Raw genomic sequence first — 20,914 nt, 5'->3', positions numbered from 1 at the left:
ACAACAGTCAGAATTATAATTAGCAGATACCCTAGGCTTCTCGAAAAGTGAAACATATAATACACTTATCTAGATCAAATACAAATAAATACATAATACATAAGACCTAGTACAAAATATGCCAAAGGAACTTTTAGAACTAATGCTATTCAAATATGGAATAATTTACATTTATACATTAAAGATCTTCGTCTCTATATATGTTTTTAAAAGAAATAAGACATATATTTACTATATAATTTAAATGAATTGTCGATTAACACTTTTGTTGTTTATAATTTTATCATAATATTATTGTGTGTACATATTTGTGTATTTGTTTATTTTGTTAAATTAAAGGCCATATTGTTAATAAGATATATATTTCTTAATATGTAGCCTTCATGAAATAGAGTGTTTATTATCAATATTATAACATGCATGCTTTAGATTTAAAAAAAAAGAAACACAGTTACATTTCATTTATCAGCAAATCAACATTTCTAAAGCCTATTCATTTGCAATGAGTTTAAACCGTATGATGTTCATAGGTCTGTAAAGAAAAAAATCGCGTATATTTACACAAATGTTTCTTTTTTATAGGATACACTGATTTTTTAACTTTACTTATCTATTTTTTTTTCCTTTTTATGTCTTTTTAATTTTTATCAATCTTTTATTGCTAGTAAAGGAAATAACATTGATAAACCTATTAACAGAAGGCTTTGCAATATTAACAAACAAAAATTCTTTATAATATTTGATGAAAATTATTCTCATATTCATTGAATTCACTTCGGCAAAATTTAAAATACATTTTGATTTTACCAATTCCCATAAAACGACCCACTTTGAACAATTTCTAATTTCAAGACTATATATGTCATTAAGTTATGATGTCGAAGTCAGTTCCTGGTTCTTCATAACTAAAAAAAATTAATTGTTATTATGACCGTCCAAGATGCCAAAACCCCCGTCAAACTTGGAGTTTGATTGCTTATGTCTGAATATTATCTATAACAAACATATTCTAAATAAGGAAAGACTTAAAATAAATGTACTTACCATTATGTCTGTAATTCTGCAGTATCAGCAACATCCGCGAGAAGCACCATTGTACGCATAAAGTATATTCTTCAAATGAAAAAGTTCGCATAAAGTGAACTGAAACTTGTTTTTGAACAGCGTTTTTTCGAAAATGTTCAATTAGCAAAAATACAAATATAAAAACATAAATGAACAAAAAAAAATCAGCACACATTGCGAATGTCTAAAACACGCCCCATTACTGTGTGACCAATCACAATCTGCCCTATTTGAACTTGATTGGCTAATGCAATTAATCCAATTAATGACCAGACCGTTATCGATCAGCGGTATATAGCAGGCGATAATTAATGACAATTGTTATCGACTGATTGGTAATTGTTCAAAAGTTATAATATCTATCACTAATTACTATGGAGAACGCGTGGTTTCTGCAGATGGTAGGGGCAGTTTTGCACCTTGTCATTGGAAAAGAAGATCTAGGAAAAGTGCTCAGCATGAAGATTTGTAAGACTGCAAACATGATAAAGGTAAGATAATTAAATTGTTCAGGAAAAATGTTTGCTCATCTCTGGTAATATTCTTTTATTAAGTCAAATTCAATTAATTCTGTCTTGAAAAAAAAACTTCCCATGTTATTTGTGCGTGTGCGTGCATGTGTGCGTGTGTTGGTGCGTGTGTTTATAAAAACAATATTCTGACACGTTTCGACGATTTTCATTATACCCCTATACTATAACCATATAGTATAGGGGTATAATGAAAATCGTCGAAACGTGTCAGAATATTGTTTTTATGAATTTTTATTGTGCAAATCAACTTGCATTGATATTTTAATGGGTTGTAGCAGGGCCTTCGGTGGGAGGGGGCCCGGGATACTAGTAATGTCAGATCACAGCGTCTTCCCCCTGTGATCTGGGCATACCTGTATGTATATTTATATTTGTTAAATTATACAAGTTTATTATTTATATATTGAATGTTGGAGATGTTAAGTAACTGTCAGCATAAGAATGTTTTAATAGCTACAATAATTGATTATTCATAATTTCTTATTTCTTAATTTACAATTCTTGATCATTTGAATGTCAAGTGTGTGGATTTATCATACTGACAAAGGGTCTGACAAACTTAGTATAATATAGCGCAATTCAATAGTAGCAACAGCCAACTCAGGAAATAACCAAAATAATATTTGATATTATTTGAAATTGTCAACCGCTACGATTCGCAGCAATATAGGGAATATTATAAACTTTAAATGTATTCTGTTCCAAGTATTTTTTTTGCATACCAGTAATCGAACACTGACAGAATATGTTCACAGCTAAATAATCAAATAATCAAACACACACTCAAAAGGGTTTTTTGTCGTCTGTTGTCAAACTCCTCGCAGCGGTTACTTCCCCTGATCTGTACAGTAACCACTGCCACCACCAAACTCCTCACAGCGGTTACGTCACGCTTTGCTACTTTAACCACTGCCACCACTGAAATCACGTGATGATAGTTGTATCATGTGACAGAAACATGGCGGCCAGTTTCAGAACGCCAAGGATCCCATATCAAACTGGCAGATTTATAATTACATCCTTACCAGACAAAATAAGTTCAAGACACACAATTTGTTATCACTTTAAAACAAGTCCCGGATCAAATCTTTTTGTGCAATCGTTCAATAACTGTCTATATTCTGCCATTGTTTACTATGCATACGGTGTCACAGTGAAAATATCTTTCGTTATGTTTACAAAATAATTTATATACGTATAATTTTTTACTTTCTTGTACATTAAGCATAACTATTTAACGAAAGAAGACTAAAATGATATAAAGTATTCTATTTTAAAATTAAAAGTGAAAAAAATATATCCGGCTATATTCGACCGAATTTACTTGTGGTGGCAGTGGTTACTGTACAGATCAGGGGAAGTAACCGCTGCGAGGAGTTTGTGCCACCACAAGTAAATTCGGTCGAATATAGCCGGATATATTTTTTTCACTTTTAATTTTAAAATAGAATACTTAATATCATTTTAGTTTTCTTTCGTTAAATAGTTATGCTTAATGTACAAGAAAGTAAAAAATTATACGTTTAAAAATTATTTTGTAAACATAACGAAAGATATTTTCACTGTGACACCGTATGCATAGTAACAACTAGTAAACAATGGCAGAATATAAACAGTTATTGAACGATTGCACAAAAAGATTTGATCCGGCACTTGTTTTAAAGTGATAACAAATTGTGTGTCTTGAACTTATTTTGTCTGGTAAGGATGTAATTATAAATCTGCCAGTTTGATATGGGATCTTGGCGTTCTGAAACTGGCCGCCATGTTTTTGTCACATGATACAACTATCATCACGTGATTTCAGTGGTGGCAGTGGTTAAAGTAGCAAAGCGTGACGTAACCGCTGTGAGGAGTTTGGTCTGTTGTGTGAAAATGCCAAACAGACTTAATACTTTTCTAGAAAAATCGGGATTGTTAAATGTTATGTAGAAAGTAGGCTAGTTTTCATACAGATTATGGAACTTTCGGTAGGCCTAGATCATAGATTTACGGTAAGAATAAGAGATTAGCCCGGGTCTCCAAGATACGGTGTCAAGTTTTCAATCACAACCACTTTTCGGATTAGACCCCTATGTATTTTTCAGTAGTAAAACTTGTATATATAAGACACTAAAGAAAACGGAATGAACCTAATATATACTCCTGGTTTAGACCCCGGGGTCTAATTCAGGATATAGCACAGACACTTGGGGGTTTGGAGCTCAAAACGCCTTTAAAATCCAAATAAAATGCATATTTGTCAATCCCAGCACATGTACTGATCATATATATCAAAAAAACTTAATATAAGCCGTTTTGAAAAAAAATCATGTACATTTAAACCTCTTTACAGGGCTTGACACTAACTTTTTTTAGGGGTAGTCAGAAGGACTACCTACTTTGAGGATCAGGTAGTCCTTGGCAAATCTAGGTAGTCCTCATTGTAAAACATAAAAAATGTTTCTTATTCTATTTAAATGCATTTTGAGTGTGTGTATCTGAAGATAAGAAGACAATAGCATGAGATCTCTTCAAATTTATTGGAAAAATCACCAATAGATAAATCATATAAGATCTAGTAAAAGTTTGTAAGCTTTATTCTGCATGAGATGTAGGTTCCGGCTAGCCTCTGAGCTCTTCAAAGTCATCATCAACAATTTTTTTACATATTTTTGTGGTAAAATATGGCAGTGTGACACACAAAAGTCAATAGTTTTTGAAAGGCCAGACATTACCTACAGGTACAGGGTTCTAGCCAGGAATTTCTAAGGTGTGTTGCAAATAAAATTGCTAGGCAATCAGCTCAGCTTATATTATTGACAGCTTATAGGAGGGGGAGAATGTATTGGCAATATTAGCTAAATAAGTATGTCAGTTTTAAATTTATGTAATACCTGGCTTTTGTATTAAAAAATATTTCAATAGAGCTTACAAATCTACTTTCAGGTATAGATAATCTATGACCTTTTAGATGTGTTTTTAAATTCAAAACAGAAGTAAAAAGCTTGGACAAGAACAAAATATGTTTGTCTTTACTCTAATCGATTTATTCTACAAACTTATTTTGTCAGACATAAAACAACAAAATATCAGAATAACAAACTTTTATTAGTGCTAGTAATTCAGTTATCTAACTGTCAGAAGATTTAAATAGGGACATTAGATTAATATCTGTTGTCCCTAATTTAAACATGAAATTATAAATGTAAAGCCATTTTTAATCAAACTATATTGCCTTAGTTTTTTATGCCTAGGGTATTAGTATTTGTTAACAATTTTTTTCCTCATATACATGTATTGGCATTATTGCTTACATTTGCTTGTACATGATTAAGACATCTATTTCAGACAACACGTTTATTTTGGTTATCATTGTCAGTGTGATTTACATCAATAAACAGATCATATTCTTTTAAGTTTAAACCCTTGAATAGGTTCCAATATGAGCAAATATTTTCATTGAAATGTTTAATAGACAAAGAATTCTATTGAAGTAGGCTGGAAAAATCGGCAATTAAGTTGGACTTCCGGTTTCACTTTTCGCAACTTTATAGAGATTAAATAGAATCTATTATGCGTCTGCTGTGACTGACACTAGTGACCCAACGGCTAATTATTTACTAGTAAGATGAATTTATCTTTCGTTTTGAATCATAGCCTAAAAAATGTTATTTTATTAATTATTTTTAGTGAATTTAGAGACATCAGGTCACTGAAATTTTGAGTAGCCCGACGGGATACCCAGCTTGGAAACTCGGGTAGTCCTTGGGGAAAATTGGTAGCCTCGGGCTAACGGACCATCGTTAGTGTCGAGCCCTGCTTTAAATACATTACAGAGGTCTGTTACTTTGAAATTCGCGCTCAGTATGGGGTACGGCTCATTGAATGTTCACAAAATATGTGTTTGATGGTTGAAAACATTTATCCTAAGTCAGAAATGAATTCATAGTCCCTTCCCATTACACAAACTACATAATAATAATTTTTGATTATTACCCTTTGTTCATTTTTGCACTTTGAACTTTGTCTGGGACATAACTCTGAAACTATAAGAGATCTCTACACAAAACATTTACAGGTAGATAGATTTTATTGAATAAAAGAACCATAACTCTGCCTTGCCTAATTTTGTTGTTATTGCTCTTTGTTCATTTTTTTAAATTCTTTTCTGTGTCCTAAACCTACTCAGGGAGAATCACCCGGTTCAACCGGTTCTTGTAATAAGTTATTATCCATATGTGATTTATTCAATGATTTATTTCACTGTATTTTACAGCCGAATAACTTAGGCTCCTAGCCCAAAATAGGTATATTATTAATTTCCCCTAAAAACCCTATTATTAATTCTTTTCCCCTAGAATGCCTTGTGCTCTTTCTTACCAGAACCATGACTTACTTAACAGCATCTGACTTATATGAGCTAGAAGACAGAAATTTGTCCCTATAGAGAGCCTCTGCCATATACCATGCATGTGAAATTGAAGGATTTAACTCAATACAGGTTTGGAGCAGTACCCCTAGACACTTGCATAAATCAATATCAGAAAACAGACAAATATCATTTCTTTCGCCGCTTTTTTAATTTTTCATTCATTATCATACATAAATCGGTGTGAAAAGATGAATTAGACCTTTTAAATTTCATTCCTTTGGGTAAAAAGGCAAGATTTTAGCATTTTATCATTCAAGCGCCGTGTCCGGTATATATACCGGAATATGGTATTTAGTGTGGTGCTCCAATCCTTTTATTAGTCTCACTCGAAATTGAATTGAAATAGTTTTTTTTCCATAAAATGTGTGGGTAAATTTCATTTTCAGCTGTTTGAAATTTGATTTTTAAGGTTTCCCCCTTTTGTGAATTATTCCGCTATACATTCCCCTTCAGAAAGCCACAGGTTGTTTTGAAAATTGGAAAAAAAAAATCACTGATAATCTTATAGAGGATATTTGTTTGTTTTGCATGTAAGATTGAAATATAATTTCACTGTCTATGAAAGGAAAACAAATATCACAAATGGAAACAGTTATTCATTACAATTGTAGTGAACACTTCCAGCATTAGTTATGCCCCTTAGTTAATCAAACACCATTTATCCATTAGTAGGTATAACTTTATTTTGGGCTTGTGTGATTAACTTCAGGGTTCTCACTAGGACTTTAAAACATGGAGTCCATGGACTCCCAACCCTGAAAAAGTTGGAGTCCAAAAGCGCGTCGCAATTAATATGTTTACAGATTAGTCATTCAATGCTCACAATAGCATTGCTGATATTTTGAATCTTCAAGAGACTTCCAAAGTTTATAGTTATTCAAAAGAAACTCTGAACTACAATGTATAATTATTGTTTTGTTGTTGATATTTATTATGAAATTATTTCATTATAATGCATCAACACATGGAAATCGTTTTTTTTTCCCCACTTTTATACCAAATCAAATTTCATTCTGGTTAAATAAGTCCACTCTAAAGACAAAAAGTTTATATTTGTAAAAAAAAACGTAAATGTATATAGGCAGCGTTTAGCGGAATGAATAGGAAAATCGTGTACAGCTTCAAACAGTGTGTAAGAGATTCATCCGATCGACAATTATTTTAGCAAATATCTTCAAAAGGGGGCAAATTGAAGATCGATATTTAAAGATTTAATGTTGATTAAATAATAAAGGAACAATTCATTCGCATGTTTGGCTTGGAAACCGAGAATTTTTGCGAAATTTTAGGGTTTCTGGCGAACGTGAAATCGCCGATGTTCGGGATCAATTTTCGGATATAAACTAAATATCAAAGAAAAGCGTATGTGTATTTTGGTTTGTTGTCCTGGCATTTCGGCACAATATCTTAAATTCTTAATAGCCTTATCGAAAGTTTTTGCAAGAATGAAACTAAAGCAAAATCGTGCATAGAAAATGCCGAAAATATTCGACAATCATTCAAAATTACACTCATTTGTCATTTAAACTTGCGGCGTAAATAGCCGATAATTTTATCCTTTTGTCGGTAAAATTTGCTAATTTCCAATCAACTGTTGATCAAAGATATAAAATTATCACCTCGTGTTATATCTGGTAATTACATGTACTGTACAGCGCGTGTATACATTAGTCTGATAATGATCGTTTACAAGCGTTATCGCTGATTGGCTAATTGCTTCACGGGTCGATGTGCATAGGACCGCCTACCTATAGACTGACACGCGCTGACGCATTTGTGTATTTCTGGTTGTAAACAATCGGTAATGTTTATGCGTCCCCAGGCAAAATTAAGTACGTGGAATCCTTGCTCTGAAATATTTGCGTCCAGCTGTAATAAACATGCGTACCGGGACGCCGAAATAAGCGTCCCCGAGAACCCTGAACTTAATTCAGCAATGTTTGAATGTCACAGTTACGGTATGAATTTGAGATTTTTTGGTAACAATATGATGCCTGACTAAATATTGACAACAAAAAAACGGATTAACTTGAATGTGCTCTTTTCACACTTTTCATTCTCCTATTATCAGGGGTTGACACTAGCTTTTCAGCCTGAGGAATCCCATCTGTTTTTGAATTTAAAAGTCCCCTCTTTAAAGTAGAGGTCCCTGTTTTTTTATTGATGTGATTATGAAAAAACTGTAATGTCTTCCGGTATTGATATTGACCTAGTTTTAACTATTCTTTAGTTCTACCATTTGGAATGTTGATCGGATAGCCCATGTGTAATAACTTTTAGTAATGAAGGAATGAAATCCACATGTTACTTTCAAGCATTATTAAGTTGGGTAACAAAATCACACATGCAGTTGGCTCTTGTAAATTAAGTCCAGTAGCTAATATACAGACTACCATGTCATGTCTAAGAATCAAAAGGGTCATAATAAATTGAATTCAATAAGCATGGGGCAGGCAAAATCAATTGTCCATATTGCCTAGGTTGTCCCACAGTCTAAATGGACAAGTGACGATTTTCAAGAATTAACTATGTAAATATCATTCAGACAAGTTAAAAAATGCTTTACATAAAAACGGACAAGTAAGTCAAAATAAGATATTGCCGGCCCTGATAAGTATGATTTATTTGTCACTTTGTTTGTAGTTATTTAAGATTCAATGGATTTTCATATTCCAGTTAGGAATTTTCATTTTATATTATAATATTGCTGTACTATAGGCCTACTTAAATAAACTTGTCAAGAAAAGACAAGTGTCCCTGAGGGTTTAACTGCATTGCAGCAAGAAACTAAATTTTTGCTCATAATTCCTTACTTAAATAATTCCTTTACATAATGAATCTTTAATGATATCAATTTCATGATAAGAAAGATAAGAACAAATAATTATTGCATTTAAAAATAATCACCAAATCAGTGTATAAAAAGGAAATCACGCAGTGTTTATCCGAAATCCAGTACACTATTGATTATGGAATTGCAGACTTTCTTCACTATGTAAGTGTTCTTATATGATAGTAATTTAGTAAACATCAAATATCAAACAATACTTAGTCTATATAAAACAGGTCATTTTTTCCACCGGGTGGTTGAAAATACAGAAAAATATCAGCAAATCACTGACATTGGAATGTTTGGTTTTGGAGATTTTTTGTGTTTTGTATACAATATTTCATTTCCTTTTTACTTTTTGCAAGTTTATCATGTTTATTATCTTTTTGCAAGATTACCATCTTATATGAATTCTTTAAAGTTGATAGACCAATTTCAATTATATAGTATAATATTTTCTATTGAAATTTTAAAAATCCCAACAGGACACCAGACTTGCCAATTTAAAAATTCCTTGCAGGGTTAGTGTCGAACACTGATTATTAGCACCACCCGGTTTAAATCGGCAATTATTTCTTGAGTATCTGGAATTTATGTACTTCCGGTAACTGCCTGTATGCATAGATTGCTAACCCAATTTGTGTTGTTATCGGCACTTTTTCTGTCACAATTTTAACCGTTCTACAATTAGTCATGGTTTACGGTATTGATACATATACAGTCTGTGTAAACAAGCAATTTATGCATGCAGACTCTTTTCAAAATGATAAACACACCACGAAAGATAGGGGCTTTAGTTGTCAATATATCAAAGTTTCTGCTTAAACAGATGTCTGACATGTTAAATGCAAATTAGCATTGATTCTTCCTTTAATTAAAATATTTTTCATTGGGAGAAATTGTAGGTATAATTTCTGTTGTTGTAATCTTTTAGATGATGCTTCCATCGAAGGTTGTTAAGCGAGTTGAAATGAAGATGTTCAAAACCGATGCAAATGCTCTCTGTTTGGCAGCACCCCAAGCACGTAGTATGTTTGTCCAGTACTGGGAAAGCAATGGTAGGTTATTTCTGTTTTATTCAATGCTTATCTTAAATGCAATGAATTATGATAAGGCTTTATTCTGATACATAACACTGATCGCAAAATTACCACATTGTCCCAACCAACTGCTGATACATGTTACACTTATGATTTTTACTTACCATTTAATGAGACATCTCTGGATAATATTACATCTCCAATATATCTGAAGGGTTTGGAATCTTAAGAAGGGTCCGGGTGCATTAAGTTCATGCAAAATGAAGACGCACATCCTGATGTAAACCTAAATAGCCAGTTTTTGTTATTTAATTGTGGTCTTTTAAGGAGATACTGACTGTTATCATAATTGAAAGTTTATGATAGCCATAAATTTCAATATTTTTTGTTGTCCTCTTTCTAAACTTGCATCTTAAATGCAATGAATTATAATAAGGCTTTATTCTAATACATAACACTGATTTCCTTTTTATACACTTATATTCCATTCTTTTAATGAAACTGCAAGCATCAGGTCTTAGTATTGACATCCTAAATTGGTTCAAATCATATTTATCAGATAGACAGCAGCTTGTAGATGTCTCTGGTACTTATTCTTCCAATTCCAAAATTACATGTGGTGTTCCTAAGGGCTCAATCCTTGGACCTCTTCTCTTTTTAATTTATGTAAATGATATGTCAGCTGTGGTCAAAAATAAATTGCTTTTGTATGCTGATGATTCTGGTATCCTTGTATCTGGTAAAAGTTTATCTGTTGTTGAAAAGGCATTGACAGATGATATGGAATTGGTCAGCCAATGGTTAGTGGACAATAAGTTGTCATTGCATATGGGTAAAACCGAGTCAATTCTATTTGGGTCCAGGCAAAAACTTAGGTCGCAATATAACCTGCATATAACCTGTGAGGCTGTGATGGTACATCCATTGAATCAACTTCATCTATCAAGTATCTTGGGATTACTATAGACCAAAATCTGTCATTTTGCGCCATGGCCGAGTCTGTTCTTAAGAAGGCCAACTCTCGGTTAAAATTTCTTTACCGCAAGAAAGAGTTTCTTACTCAGCATACCAAGAAACTTCTGGTTATGTCTCTTATTCAGTGTCACTATGATTACGCATGCTCTGTTTGGTATAATAGCTTGACACAGTCTTTAAAAAATAAGTTACAAACTTGTCAAAACAAAATAATGAGATTTGTACTTGACTTGGACTCTAGAGCCCACATTGACCCATCCCACTTTAAGTCCCTTAACTGGTTACCGGTCCACAAAAGAGTTGAACAGATAATGTTGTGTCATGTTTTTAAGATAAAAAATGGCCTATCTCCGGATTACATGTCTGAACACTTTATTTCACAAGATTCCATTCATAATTATAGTACAAGACTTAGTCAAAAGGGTGGATATTGTCTACCTAAGGTCAAAGGCCAGGGTTCTAAATCATTTGCTTTCTCTGGTATTAAATTATGGAATGATTTACCTGTAAAGTTAACGGAGATCAACAGGTTACAAAGTTTTAAGGTTGCCATCAAAAGTCATCTTATGAACAGTATTTAAAAAAATTTTTTAAACATGTTTTACATATTTGGCTCAGGATTTTAAATTGTCTGCCATTTATCTTATTACAATTTTAGTAATGTGTTTTAAATCCTAGCTGTAAACAGGAGTATCATTAACTCAAGATTTGACTTGGATATACATTTTTATGATTTATTAGTATTTTTAAACATGATTATATTAAGGTTTGCCTCTCTATGTCATGCCGCCAATACAAAGGACCACAATGGAAATAAGAGCTTTTTTGCCCTTTTTTGTGTTATCCTTGGTTTTGGTGAGCATGTCATAGTTTTACTCGTATGTGATATAGTATTTAATAATGTTCATTATTTTATCCTATGTTATATTGTCAACTATGTATATGCTTCCTTTGCCGAAATAAATCTATCTATCTATCTAACTTCTGTAAAATGTCTATAGACAGTCTGCAAAAAATAGACAAAGCCCGAGCCCCAGTCTAGTAAAATTTCCTTCAGGCTAGCATAAAATGTAGGGTGAGTAGTCCAACAGTCTTGCAATGTTTTGAGATCCGAAAAAAATACAGACACAATGGCTGAGGGAAATTTTCCAAAATAATCTATATATAGCATTTACACCCATTGTATTTTTTATGACCAAGAGGGATATGCATATTGAATTTTTTCTAGTAAGCTACGATGTCATAAGCTACATGTAAATGAAATTATTTGACCCTTTCTAAGAATATCAGAAATAAATGTAAATCAAGTGCTATCACTTTGCATTATTTTCTCCATACTTAAGTAAATTTAAAAAACCTGGCCACAACTTTTGTTAGAATTTTTGGGCTAGTTAAAATTGGTGCGGGCACAAAAAGTTTTTCATTCAGACTGCATAGAGTTGCTATTGTTTAAATTTCATTTCAGGAATTGACAGAAGTACCAGCCCATTAGAATTTGAAGATAGTTTTGGTAGGTGATTTATCAGCAGTTTTTCTTAAATAATGCAAAAGAACCTTCCAACTACTATACAAGTGATTAATTTTGTAACGTGGAAATATTTGTGATTTTTGCAAATTGAAATTATTCACACAAATAATTTATTTTTACACAAACTTCCTTCTATCATATGAAATTATGTTTTTATATAAACAGCATCTCCAATGAATAAGTTTGGCTGTTCAGGTACTGAGATAATAATTATATTGGACAAATTACAAATGTTTTATTAAGAAACAATATACAAAGTATGTGTAAATAGCAGTTTATTCATATAACAATATAATGTTTCATGATATGACAAAGAAATGTGTAATCAGGTTCTTTATCAAACTAGCAATGTATATTTCAAACAATTATATAAATGATGAGGTATTACACAACTGAATAGAATGATTAGAATAATGGCATACTCTTAACATGTACCTGCTTAGTTAATGATATCACAAAAAACAGTATTAAATGTAAGAAATCACATTTTCATAAATAGTTCTTCTTTGGAAAGATTTGGAAACATCTTGTGATACATAAATCCACTTTCTGATATTTGCAAATTTTTGTGACATATAAATATCCACTTACACAGTATAACATACCTATAAGTGACAGTTTACAAATCATAGAAAAATAGAATGATGGTCTATGTGAAAGACATCCAGGTTTTACTTGATTACCAGTAAACATGATTTTACAGTACCAATGAAAAAATAAATTTTGTAGGCACTTGTTTTTAGTGGGGTTCATACATGTGAGTTCATGTGTATTTGAGGTGTTCTTTTAGCATCATGTAAAAAGAAGAGACAAGGCATTTTAGAATTAAAATCTATACAGGCTATCAATGAAGGGTATAAATAGTGTGACATATTTTTTAAGGTTGGCTATTTATCATAATTGATTTATATTTTTAAATTCCACTTTTTAAAAAAATGGAACTATCGTCAATATTCATTATCATGATCATGTACTCTCTTGTTGCCATTGTTATCTGCTTGGTTAACATTTTTGTTAGAGAAAGTTTCAAAGCAATTCCCTTCAAACATTTTAGTCTGTCATTAATAATCAATATCTTTCATCTTATCACTATAGGGCAAATAATTCTAACTTTTACCTTAAAAGGTCCTTGCTAACCTGTTAATATAGGATCATTCCTCAAAATCTTTAAAATATAAAATGTTCAATTCAAACTTGAAATACTGATAAATCATCAAAATTTAAATTTATTTCAAAGGGCAATTAACTCAGTAATTCATGATTGCTCAGTAATGCCCCTCATTTAAGTAATAAAGCTTTTTGAGTGAAAAGCTAGCATAGGTATTCACATAAAAGGAGAAAACTTAACCATTTTTCAGAGTTTGAATGCATTCCAAATGGTGTTTAAAAAAATTCAGAAAAAAGATGGAAAAAATCTGAGACACAGCAAACAAACATGCTTAAACCAGGATTTTGGAATTTTATAAAACCCTTTCTGTGGCAGTATTTTTGATAATTGTATACTTTTTGGACAAATCTTTTTAGAAGATGAATGTATTTAAATGTGTCCTATACTCCTACAGTTACAGAGTAATGAAAGACATTTGTTATCAAACTGGTCAACATTTAAGGACATATTCTGATCAAGTTGCACACTGCAGTACATCCAGATACTAGTATATTATAACAGACAAAAAATGCCCTAAAAAATGGCGACATCTTTGTGAAATATCTGATGAAAGGTTCGTTTGTGTAAAAAAAAATATTTTTGATGTTACAAAGAAAAGGAACACACAAGATAATAACCATTATGTTTAAGTATGATTAAAGTAAATTTTAATTATGAAGAAAAAAAATCTAAGTTTTACGACATTATATATATATATACTGTGCTCCTCTTAGTTCACGGTACTTAACGCTTTGAAGCAAGAAAGAAAACAACACATAAAAATTTATTGGTACAAGAATTGTCATAAGCTGTAACATATAGGTATTTTCTTCTGTATGACACAATGAAACAACAATATATATATAGTTAAAATCAGTCTAAATAAGCCAGATGTTGACCATATGTTGGCCATTTTGAAAACAGTATGTCATCATTTAAATCGCAGTAATGGTGTTTTATTTCAGATTTTTCTTGTTTCAGTTTAAATTTCTACATGTTATTTTGCATAATTTTGAATATTAAAAGTATTTTTACATTGTAACTCAAAATTTATTTTGTCAACAAACAAGAACATGTAGAAAATGATGATTGTTTCAGACGTATGCACAAATTTAACAGACTATTGTTGCTTTTTGAAGAAAATTGAAAATTTTGTTCTGTTTTATGTAAAAATCTATAGATTTAAACTTTTTGCACAAAAACTTTGTTGTTTAGGTGTTTGAACAAAATATGTCAATTCTAACCAATTTTAACACTGGTCACAAAAAAATATGCCATTATCGTGAAATAAGTGATGACGCGGAGTTAGTGATGTTGAGTATATATATATAGTTTTAATATATATAATGTTATCACTAATAATCACTTATTGAATTTTATAGGGAGCAACGAAGGTATTGATTCTTTAGAAGAAGGTTTGGCATCAAATGGAACATCTGAATCAGAGACTAATGGTAAGAAATATATAAACAGCAATGCATACATACCCACTGTTAATGTCCATAAATCCCTCCATTAGTTTTTCTTTGTTAATAAGAATGGAATTTGAGCCAGTAAGCTTATTAAAAAATATGAGGCAAGTGTTTGGTAGTGGAAGCTGGCAATATTCTGCATCATCTACACCATATAACTGCTATAAAATCCTAGAAAAAATTCACTTAAATCCTTTAAAAAATACTTTTTTTTGCTCCAATTGATTAAGGACTGGATGAATGTATCAAACAGATTTTAATGTTACCATGTAATCTATATCACATACATATTAGAATATACATGTGTAATATTGCTAAATTTAAGGATTTTTTCAGTGTTAACTGCCAATATAAAATAATCCTTTCATTATTGTTATTTTTTTTTATTTTTCAATTTATGCAATAAATTTTAACCTTTGTACTTTCACTGAAATCAAATTTACAGGCAACACATATTATATAATGTTGTAAATTTCAAATTCAACAATGCAAATTTCATTAACCGCAATATTCTGAATAAATAAAAAAATGTGGGAGTTGCAGTAGAAGTGTCTTCTAGTATACATGCCTTTTTCAATCTAACATTGAATAACGGCGATATACTGTATTACAATAATGAACAATGTTTAGGAAATAGATATCAACTCTAAGTGCATTGTTGTAGAATAATGCATGGTGTGAATTCAAATGCGTAGTAATATAATCTCAAAGTGATTAATTACAAAAGCTGTGCATTATCATACTATAATACATGAAGAATTAATATCTATTTCCATTCTAACATGTCAACAAAAAATTTAGATATATGTTTATCTTTGGACTATATGTTTGGTGGTTTAATTTGTTTTTGCCTTCTTAAGAAACCTTCTTTAAAGGCTGGTCCTTTATTTCCTTTTATATGTTTTGAGCAAAACACAGAGTATTTATAATGAAAGAAATATGAATTTTAACTGGTTGCAACATTGAAATAGCGTTTTGTTTTGGCTGTTTTTGCATGCGCTATTTGACGCTACATTTTGACATCAATAGAAAACACTTTAAACTTCTGAAAAGTGTTAATGACTGAATTAAAGATATTGAATTTATTTTTTTAGTTTGACCATTTTCTACCATTCTAGATAGTTTTCAGAAAAAATTCAAACTGATTTATATACAGTGTGTTAAATTTTGTTAAACTGTGGAAAAAAACATACAGGCACACAGGCATTACCATAATATGTCCGCTTGACAATGTCTTCGTCTGTGCATTAGCATATTTTTGGACCCCAGATTTTAAAAATAACTTTAATTTGATTTTTAACATTGTCTGCATTCGTACGTATTTTACACCATTCCAAAATCTTGTAAGAGTAATTTCCATTATTTTTTTAACCTCAGCGGTCTACGCAATTTTATGATTTTCGGCAGTCAACTCTGTAAATGAAATAGCACAAATATTTGTATATAGACCCCCAAAATGATCCTTTCTGCGAAAATTTGCTTCAGCAAACTCAATACATGTACAGTATTGAAGATATTTAACTGTTCACAAATCTGGATGTATTAACTTTCTATATCCTTTGTGTTGTCAAGATAAAAATGTGAAATTCCTGTTTGCTTTATTATCTTCCAATTTTTTCAGCATCAAGTCAGATACTTTCAGCTAACAGCCATGAAGATAAGATGTTGATGGAATATAATATAGGTAAGATGTTTTTTAAAAAAACAGCACAATTTTGTAGTAGAGCCTAATTTAATGTGAACCTCTGTCCTTTAAATTAGTGTAACTGATGGATAGAGCCCTTCTAGGGTCCTCATGTCACCAATACCGGCAGTAGGCAACTTTAGAATGGTTTAAATTAAGCTTCAAACTTCCATGCACAGTTTTTAAATACTTGGGTCTATAATTTTGTCAATTAGACTAGTGGTTAGTACACAGAGATTATGATCTCATAGATACAGTGTTATCATGGTGCACCAAGTACAATTTTCAAGTACAAATTGATGTGTCAAGTCTGAATCATTTAAAAAATTCATAACAGAAGTTGTGGCACTTAACATTTTGCAAAATTTCATCAAAATTGACATTGATTAAACTTAAATATAAATATTATCAAATAAAATGTTTTCCCTCCTAACAACCATGTAATAATGCTAAGTAAAAGAACAAAACTTTGTCCGGACTAGGGTATTGCCCTTTGCTCATTGCTACACTTTGATTTTTGTCCAGCACATAACTTGAGAATTATAAAAGGGATCAACTTCAAACTTTGTTAGTAGAAAAAAAAAAAGGTAAAGGTCTTGTTTATTATAGTGTCACCCCTACTGAAAGGGCCAGCCATTTTGACTTATGAGACACCTTTTGGTTGCATACCATGTACCTCCCAATTCCTACCACTATGCCATGCGCCAGGCGGATAGATATCGGTAACCATTCATTTTAACTACCTCGCGGCTCATGAAGCGGCCATTTCGGAACGAGTCCCACGAGAAACATTCATCCTTCAATTAACGCTCCCCGTGGGGCTCGAACCTTCGACCTCCCGATCCGAAGGCGGACGCCTTACCCACTAGGCCAACGGTACCAGTAGATATGTCTGAATGAGAAGAAGTGTAGTGCAGAAGAACTGTCAAACCCCCCCCCCCAACCCTACGCCCCTTCCCTTAATTTGTAGTTATTGCTTTTTGTGCATTTTAATTTTTATCCTTGACATAGAAATGCAGAAAACCAAGGGAGAAAGAACCTTTGCTGTAAAAAAAGTCATGAAAACTCCTATTCCAAACTTTTATTCACCTTATTGATGTAGAACAAAATATTCAAAAACATTTCAAAGAGTTCTATAAATTACTGCATTCTCCCTATGTGCAAAACTTTTTTAGTAAAAGGCATGTTATGCGACTTTTTTCACACACATATTACGTAATTGAAAATAATTAAGTCATTGATTTAACAAACAAAAATCCCTTACTCTATTCCCTTCATATCTGAATTCCCTTTCATGTACTTTAAACCAGATGTTTATTGCTGATGACCCAAGTTTGATTAAAGGTGAAAAAAGGTGTTACGTTTCAGGCCTTTTTGGTATTGATTTTTATTTGATTTGTTAAACAGTGCGATTTGTGACCGGAAACTGCTACGAAACCAGTAATGAAGTGTCTATCAGATTACGGGACAAATAAATTATTATTTCATACATTAAGGATATTTTAGCAACTACATTGTTTTTAATCATTCGCATTGTCATGCAATTTGCTGCTGTGCTAAATAGTTTATGTAAAATCTTGGCATTCAATTTTTTAATTTATTAAAAAAAAGGCTAAATAAAGGTAGACAATATAATATTGAGATATTCATAAAAGATGTACAGTATTTGTTTGATACATGAATGAGTAGTATCAACTAATAACAAATAAACATGTAATTCTACTACCGATTTCCCTCATTGATGCCTCAACAATGACAATGATAATTGACAGTTTATGCGCATAGCAGATAAAAAAGGTTTAGGTACCATTTTAAAACGTTTCAAAACATAGTTTCTAGACTAACTGCTTCCAAAAATAAATTACAAATGTGTTCAGGAAAGGTTGATACATCTACTAAGCAAAAAATCTCATTTGGTAATTGACTTTATTGTCACCTTAAAACCCTAGCCTTAATTCGCACCTCCTTTGATGATTAAAGAATCAAACAAACATCAAACAACTTGACTGAGAAAATGTCTCTGGCCCCAAATTTCAGGAGTTATTGCCAGTTAATATACAAAATGTTGCTGGACTTTGAGCAAGGAAACGAAGATGGTCTGTATATACTATATATTCATTTTCATCTTTTCAGGTACAGTGGAAGTCCATATTGACAATCTGATTGCCCCACATCCTTCTAGAGCTACAAGAGTCCTGGACCATGATCATGTAGGGAAACTGACAGAGTCATTTTCGGACAACAGTTGTGGCCAGGTGGTTATTTTTCAGGGAATGTTGACAGATGATATGGTTACACACAGCACCTTATACCAGGAAGGGTCTGGAAAGGTAGAGGTGCTGGGTGGTAACCATACAAGAGAAGCCCTACAAACATTACACAGGAAAGGAACTCTTGGATATACGACCGTTAAGTGTAATCTATTCAGACCTCTTCCAAGGATCTTTGCTCTGAGAATTGGATACTCTCATAATATGGTACTCCACGAAAAGGTCAAACCTGTCTCTTTCATGGACAAGGCTAGAATGATACCTGTACGAAAAAGTCTGGGCAGAATGCAGACAGAATCTGTACAGACTTTATTTAGAAAACTCTGTACAGAGTCTGTACAGAAAAAAATCTGGTTAAATGAAACAAAGTTGAACCAGAATTCTATTAATAGATTTTAGCAATAAGGATAAAGAACGAAATCTGTACAGATTTTTTCTGAAATATTTAAATTAAGCCGATTATTTTCTGGGCAGAAAAAAATCTGGGCAGAAAAAAAAAATCTGGGCAGAAAAAAAATCTGGGCAGAAAAAAATCTGGGCTTCTTCATATTCTGTACAGAATTAACCCTGTCCATAGGAAATATCTGAAAGGGAATTCTGCACAGAAAAAAATCTGTACAGAAAATATTCTGTACAGATTTTCGTTTTTTTGGCTAAAAACAAAATCAATTTTCCTTTTGAACATTTCTTATTTATTAATTTCAATTAACAATTTTATTCATTTCTTTCCTGGAGAGGTCTATCCAATGAGTAATAGCCTTGTTGAGGGCGCTGTCATCAGGAATTGGCTTGTCTCTGTCTTTGCACCACACACACATCCTGACATAATCTAGAGTAAAAAAAAAGGAATTTGAATTGAAATGTTCATTCTATTATTAAATGATATGCAAAATTTGTAAAATATTTAATAAGTGTATATAAAACAGTTAAAATTGTATCCCTATATAACCTTAAGTTTTTTTGCACCAAGTAACATCAAAGTCACTGACTAATAAAACTGTTTACATATATCATCCCTGACCAAAGCTTGTGTTACAAATCTACACAGTCATGTAAATTGCAACAAAACTTAAAATAGGAGAGATTTACAAGTGGCCAATATTCTAAAAATAGAATTGCTGATAAGCACTGACCATAGCAACTGTTGTTGGTTGTACATTCTACACAATTTCCGGGAGTTTTGAATTGATTAATTTAAACTAAATGAATTGAATTATAGAATAGCAAAACAAAAAGCTAAACTATTTATTGCATAATAGAGCAAGAAATTAAAAAAAAAATAGATCTTGACCTATCAACTGATCAAAAAGCAATTTATGAACTAGTAATTTCACTGGCCCAGCTTTGACCTGACAGTGCATTAATTTTATACTCATTAGACCTCAAATCAGAGTAAATTTAACTAATATAGATAATTCATAGACTATTAAAAGATGTATAAATAATTTCTTTTATTTACAGTGGAAGGTATAACCAAATAATTCAAAGAAAAATTCAAAGAAAACATTGCAAAATCTTACCTCTGGTTTTGATTATAATTCCATCATAATTCCTCTTTGGCCCCTAAATCTGAGAATTTCAAGTCTCTACATGATTGCTCTTCACAACAACTAACTTGTTAACTAATCATTAGAAAAATAAACTAAACAAAAGCCCTAATATTAATCTTTGCCAATGTTTTAATCTTTGCCAATGTGAAGACACTTTGTGTAATAAAACCTCGTGTGGCAGTCTGAGAGATTTGAATTGACCGACAGGGGTTACATGGGGGTTACACCTGATATTACAGAATATCTATCTACTACTCTGAGATTAACTCAGAGTGAAATTCTGGCTAGAAAAGTAAATTCTGTCTCAAGATTTATCTAAGTGTTAAAATTCTGTGTGTCTATGTAAATTCTGCCTCAATTTTTTTTCTAAGTATTGAAATTCTGTCTTGTAAAAATAACTAAGAGC

General features: G+C 31.8%; 1 protein-coding gene across 1 annotated transcript; it reads left to right on the top strand.

The window, feature by feature from the left end:
* Positions 1 to 9,287: 9,287 nt before the first annotated feature.
* LOC132727366 (uncharacterized) lies at positions 9,288 to 19,216 on the top strand (the record flags this gene model as incomplete). Its single annotated transcript, XM_060712805.1, has 5 exons — positions 9,288 to 9,900; positions 12,323 to 12,367; positions 14,915 to 14,986; positions 16,626 to 16,688; positions 18,822 to 19,216. Coding segments are annotated over exons 1-5 (699 nt in total), but the record flags the coding sequence as incomplete, so codon positions are not given.
* Positions 19,217 to 20,914: the final 1,698 nt, after the last annotated feature.

This window comes from Ruditapes philippinarum, unplaced genomic scaffold (genome assembly GCF_026571515.1).
Source record: "Ruditapes philippinarum isolate M1 unplaced genomic scaffold, ASM2657151v2 ctg2436_1_1_1_1, whole genome shotgun sequence".
Classification (NCBI taxonomy): Eukaryota; Metazoa; Mollusca; class Bivalvia; order Venerida; family Veneridae; genus Ruditapes; species Ruditapes philippinarum.
Note: the sequence above shows the minus strand (reverse complement) of the source record. Positions and strands in the feature narration are given on the sequence as shown.